The 6,000-nt window shown below is 38.6% G+C and overlaps 1 protein-coding gene across 3 annotated transcripts in view; it reads left to right on the forward strand.

Moving 5' to 3' along the window:
• TSHR (thyroid stimulating hormone receptor) overlaps positions 1-4,918 on the forward strand; it is a 68,752-nt gene extending 63,834 nt beyond the window's left edge. For all 3 annotated transcript variants that reach the window (XM_074909236.1, XM_074909237.1, XM_074909238.1), the window contains 2 exons: positions 1,770-1,958; positions 3,508-4,918. In XM_074909236.1, the coding sequence (XP_074765337.1) occupies positions 1,770-1,958; positions 3,508-4,918 (1,600 nt within the window). The remainder of the gene's footprint in view (positions 1-1,769; positions 1,959-3,507) is intronic.
• The last annotated feature ends 1,082 nt before the right edge of the window (positions 4,919-6,000 follow it).

Consider the following 6,000-nt stretch of genomic DNA (forward strand, 5'->3'; position numbering starts at 1 on the left):
AGCTCCCATCACACAGCATTTAACCATGTTCCCTTCCTGCAGGTAGCTGCCACCACCATGAGGACTTGATGGAGACCCATGGGGGTTGCTGAAAGGCGAGCCTTGTCTTGGTAAGATCTAGTCCAAGATCTAGTTTACCAAGATGTTTTGCTTCAGAAGGAGAGTTCTGTAAAATGAGGAAATTAGTGAAAAAAAAAAAAAGGAGCAGGCCACTAAATTGATTAAGGGATTAGAGCATCTGTCATAGCAGAATAGGCTGAAAGAGTTGGGAGTGTTTAGTCCGGAGAAGAGTCAAGGAAATCTCTTCAATGTGTATAAATACTTGAAGGATTGGGGGGGGGCAGAAACTAGGAAGATGGTGCCAGGGCCTCCTCAGTGGTGTCCAGTGACAGGATAAGAGGCAACAGGCACAAACTGAAATACAGAGAAGTCTGTTTCAACATAAGAAAAAACTTTACTGTGAGGGTGGTCAAATGCTGAAACATGTTTGTTGCCTAGAGAGGCTGTGGAGTCTCCAAAACTGGAGATACTGAGAAGTCAACAGGACATAGTCCTGATCAACCTGCTCCAGGTGACCCTGTGAGGTCAAACTGGATGATCTTGAAGCTCAACTATGCTGTGATTCTTTAAAAGATAAAATGACAGCAGGCAGCATTCCGTCTCTTTCAAGAGCCAATTCAGAGGCTTGGTAGAAACATATACTACCTATCAAAAACGACTCCAGAAGAACAGAAAGGTTTCTATGGTTGAAATCAACTAATTGTGACATATTCAAATATGTACGATAGCAGAGCAAAACCAAGTGTTTTAGAAGCAATTTGTTTAAAGCATTAAATTAGTAAAAATTTTATTTGAGGTGCAAGAAACCAGCCAGTGGGTGAGACCTGTAGAGGGATAACAACCGCACTCTTGGGAAACAACGCATAGAAAAAAGTTTAATTATCTATTATCTATCATTTATTATTAGTGTGTTCAAGATGAAACTGCTTAAACAATGTTCCTACACAGCCTTTTTTACAGGCTTACTTCTTTACAGAGTATAACTCTGAGAAAACAGCTTGACTTCAAATGTCAATAGAAGAGGTTCGGGGACAAAGCCAAAAAAAAAACAAAAAGAAAAAAAAAAAAGAGTGGAAGACACTAGCAGGACCAGATGACATTCACCTGGCAGTTCTAAAGGAAATACACCTATTCCACAAACTGTGCAACATATCTACTGAGGTGGACTCAGTATCAGGGAAATAGAAAGCAGCAATCATATACAAAATTTTTCCGAGAGTTTCAGGATGGACTGAGATAGAAGATTTTAATTTCAGTTTATGAAGAACATTGTTTTAGTAATTACAGTGCTTTCTTTTGAAGTATGCCGATAGATTAAGACAAGTCTAAAGAAGTCTAAAGAAAAATAGTTCTTTCAGTGGAAGATGTGATTTCTTTAAAGAATTTTAAAAACTCTGTGTATGCATATGCATTTGTATCTGGTTGGCTTTAAAGGTGTAATTTTAAAAGTCCTGATGTTTCTTAATCATTCATATTCTGAACTATGAGACATTAAAAAGCTTTAAAACAGAGAAAATCACAGGAGGAATTCATATCCTACTTGAATTTGAATATCAGAACCTAGCAAAGTGATATGAAACCCCCACCTCCTCTAGATTTGATTTTTGCTGTAGAATTATATGAAACTCCTAAATTACTGCAAGAATCTGAAAAAAATCTGATCCAGTTGCTGGGTATTCTGACATTGGTCTTTTTCTTCCTTTACCTAGGGATGTCTCCAGAACAGCCGTTGCTAACCTTCCAGCCAAAGGACTGGAAAGCCTTAAAGAACTAATGGCCAAAAATACATGGACTTTAAAAAAATTACCAGCTGTAAAGATATTTCTTCAGCTAATGCGAGCTGACCTATCATATCCAAGTCACTGCTGTGCTTTCAAGAGCTGGAAAAAAACGAGCGGGTGAGTTTCACTAACTTATATTCAATTTTAAAGTATGTAAGTGAAAACAATGTTTTACTATTAATCTAAAATTCCATCTAATGACACTTTTGTGACATTCCTTCTAGGTAGAGAGGACATTCTTTGAATTAGAGATTACAATTTCAAACTGACAAAAAAGAATTTTTGTCGTAACAATTTATAGGACCTTTTGCAACAGCTCCTCCTTTTGCTGAGCCCAGAATTAAGGGCAAAAAAAGGAAAAGGGTAATGTGCTGTAAGACAGAATGTGCTGTAGCAAGGCCTGGAAAAAGAAGTTTTGGAGGGGTTACAGCAGCACGTATCATATGTTTTCTAACTGAAAAGCTCAGAATAAATGATTCTGTAATAACCTTGTAGACCATTTATTTCAAAATCCATTTCAGCAGCATTTCCAGCCTCCCATCAGAACAGATGTGGATAGCTTTTGGAAAGGAAAAAAATACATTTATAGACACAGAGACTCATCTGCTGGGGAGAGGTAAAGAGGGAGGATGACTTACTTTTATAAGCAGCAAAATTTTACTGGAGAGTGCAAATCCACTGTAAATTTCTCCAAGGTTTAGAGAATTCTTATCCAGGCCAGTCCCTGATTAAGGAAGGCAACCCCAGTCTTCAGTATGGCAGTACTTGTGGTTGGAATGCATAGCATATTAAAAATACGCTATGATAAGTACATGAATTATTCAATAATAAACTCACAAAGCAGTAACATTCACAATTACAATAGACTGGGAAAGCGAAGACAGAAATATAACAGGAGCGGACAGATTCAAAACCTGGTCAGAAAGAATGTGCATAAAGAACCCACCACAATCTAATGACTGAAAGAAACAAGTATTTGCATTTCTATTAGTAGAGATTAAAATTTCTCAGACTGAATTGTATGCAATCTCAAAGTGTAAGCAATCTCTAATTCTACACACCTGAAAATGAGAAATGCTAAAGGTTATGTAACAGTGGATCACAGTGATCAAAAAATTTGATGCTAATTTGCAATTTTTCCTAGTAAAAAGCATGAACAATTTTCAACTAAAAACACAGATACATCACACCATGAGGTATAGGATTCCCAATCACTACACTGCTAGTTAGCTGTAAAGCACCTACAGAAAATACAGAACAGAAATTGAAATGATGGAAGTTCTGGGAGAAACTGTTTTGTGAGGAAAAATGAAAAGGAAAGTAATACTGTGTTAATTGTCTAAGAAATTATAAACAGTAGATAAAAGTCTTGTTACCTACTAGGAATGTAGATCCCAAGAAGGAAAAGGGATTAAGGATGTTGAAAAAGCCAAATTATTACTTGGGATAGCTAATAGCAACAGAGAAAGGGAAAATATAGTTTTAAAAAAAGCTGAGAAATACTCAAGCTTATTGTTCACTATATGTTCTGTTAACAGAAATACATCCTACCTTTTTATAGCTACATTTTCATTCACAGTGATTTGCTTTTGAAGTGTTCTCTTTACTTGCTACACTCTGGTTGGACTGTAAATGCCAGCAGTGATTTCACCCTCTACTCTTTCAGAATCCTGGAGTACCTGACGTGTAACCAGAGTGGCAGTCACAGCTTTCGTAAGAGAAGATCGGTCAAAGCTCTCAGAGGTCCCCTGTACAAAGATTATGCAGAAGAATACACAGACTACACAGACACTGTGTATGATAAAAACACCAAGTTCATGAATTCTCATGAAAATTCCCATTATTACATTTTTTTTGAAGAGCACGGAGGAGGAAATCTTGGGTTTGGCCAAGAGCTCAAGAACCCTCAAATGGAAGACATCCAGACCTTTGATAGTCATTATGACTATCCTGTCTGTGGAGGTAATGAAGATGTAATATGCACTCCAGAGCCTGATGAGTTTAATCCTTGTGAGGATATAATGGGATATCAATTTCTGAGGATTGTGGTGTGGTTTGTGAACCTGCTGGCCATCCTAGGTAACATTTTTGTCCTTTTCATCCTTCTCACCAGCCATTATAAACTGACTGTACCACGCTTTCTGATGTGTAACTTGGCCTTTGCTGATTTTTGCATGGGGTTATACCTCCTCCTGATTGCTTCAGTGGATCTCTACACCAGGTCAGAGTACTATAACCACGCTATAGAGTGGCAGACTGGACCTGGCTGCAACACAGCTGGCTTTTTCACAGTCTTTGCTAGTGAACTTTCTGTGTACACACTGACTGTGATCACCCTGGAGCGCTGGTATGCCATCACTTTTGCCATGCGCCCAGATCGAAAGATTCGCCTCCGGCATGCCCTGGTTATCATGCTGGGAGGGTGGCTCTCATGCTTTCTTCTTGCCCTTTTGCCACTGGTTGGCATCAGCAGCTATAGCAAAGTCAGCATCTGCTTGCCTATGGACACTGAAACACCAGTGGCTGAAGCCTATGTTGTCTTCATTTTAATATGTAACATTATTGCTTTTGTCATCATTTGTGCCTGCTACATAAAAATCTACGTAACTGTGCGAAACCCTCAGTACAAGTCAGGGGACAAAGACACCAAAATTGCCAAGCGGATGGCTGTGTTGATATTCACTGACTTTCTGTGCATGGCTCCCATTGCTTTTCATGCTTTATCTGCCATTATGAACAAACCATTGATAACTGTCACCAATTCCAAGATTTTGCTGGTACTCTTCTACCCACTCAATTCTTGTGCCAACCCCTTTCTTTACGCTATTTTCACCAAAGCTTTCCGAAGAGATGTGTTTATCCTGCTAAGCAAGTTTGGTATATGTGAGCATCAGGCTCAAGTCTACAGAGGTCAGACAATCTCAGCCAAAAACAGCAGTGGCTCTTATGGGCAGAGAATCAGCCGAGGGATAGGTCAGATCCTCACAAGCATTCAAGACCCAGGCAATGATTACCTTCCTGCTGTGACAATGCAGAACCAAATTCCTGTGGAAGAATACAAGCAAACTGAGCTATAATATCTCAAAGCATCACAGCCACGATCTGGACAAGAGGCAATTGTGCATACAGTGAATTGAGTGAGAAGATAACTTATTCTTCATATCCTTCTTCCCTTAGGCTTTGTGATGAGTGAAAGTATCTTTGGTGGTCATCTTCTAGCCCAGTCACTCATTTGAACCTCTTGTCTCACACTCACAGTCAATGCAGGACAAAAGAAACTGTTCTGATGGTAATGCTGGAAGTAGATGTGAATGCTCTATCTAAATAGGAAAATTAATACATACAAACTCAGCAAATATGAAATGTACTCTCCTCTAAAAAATCTAAGTAAGCAGGAGACTAAGCATAAAACTTGGGGGTACTTGTGTGACTAAAAAAGGACATAAAGTTTTATAATTAAAACGAAGTTTAAAAAAAAAATCAAAGGCTGAAGTTCTCAAATGCCAACTGCCTAGGTGTCAAAAGGTTCAACTGGTTTTCTAATAGCAAATTTCTAAAACATCCATCAGGGCCTAAAATACAACAGATTCCTTCTGTTTCTGCCATCCTGACCTAAAACAAAGCAAGTCTTTTATTTGCAGTTCTTTGTTTAGTTGGGTGAGGTGGGAAAAGAAGCCTCTTCATACTGCCTTTATAGAGGTAAGAGGCAAATGTCATTGATCTTGTGGCTGTTCATAAAGTAACAGGTAAGAAACATTAGGGCATTTGTCTTTGTGTGCTGCAGAATTTCCCTATCACACTCTCAGTTTTTGATAACCCTACTTATAAGATGGTTTAGTTTGAATGTGTTTTGAAGACAATTCCACGCCGTCAAGTTAATGATGTTTATATTTTCACAGCTGAAACTTAATATTTTACTACATTTTCTCCCAGTTAACCATTCTTTACCTGACTCCAGTATTGTTTAATCTGAGCATGTTTGTTACTTTGAACACCCTGTCACTACTACTGCTATTCCTACTTACCCCTCTCTTACAGGGCTAGAATGACTTTCCTTTCAGCACCTGCTATGTTGAGCTGCCTCAAATCTACACGTAAAACAAAGGGAGTGGACTGTAACTTCAGTTTAGAGCATGTCCTTCCCTTACTGAATTGAAGG

Source organism: Athene noctua, chromosome 6, assembly GCF_965140245.1.
Source record: "Athene noctua chromosome 6, bAthNoc1.hap1.1, whole genome shotgun sequence".
Classification (NCBI taxonomy): Eukaryota; Metazoa; Chordata; class Aves; order Strigiformes; family Strigidae; genus Athene; species Athene noctua.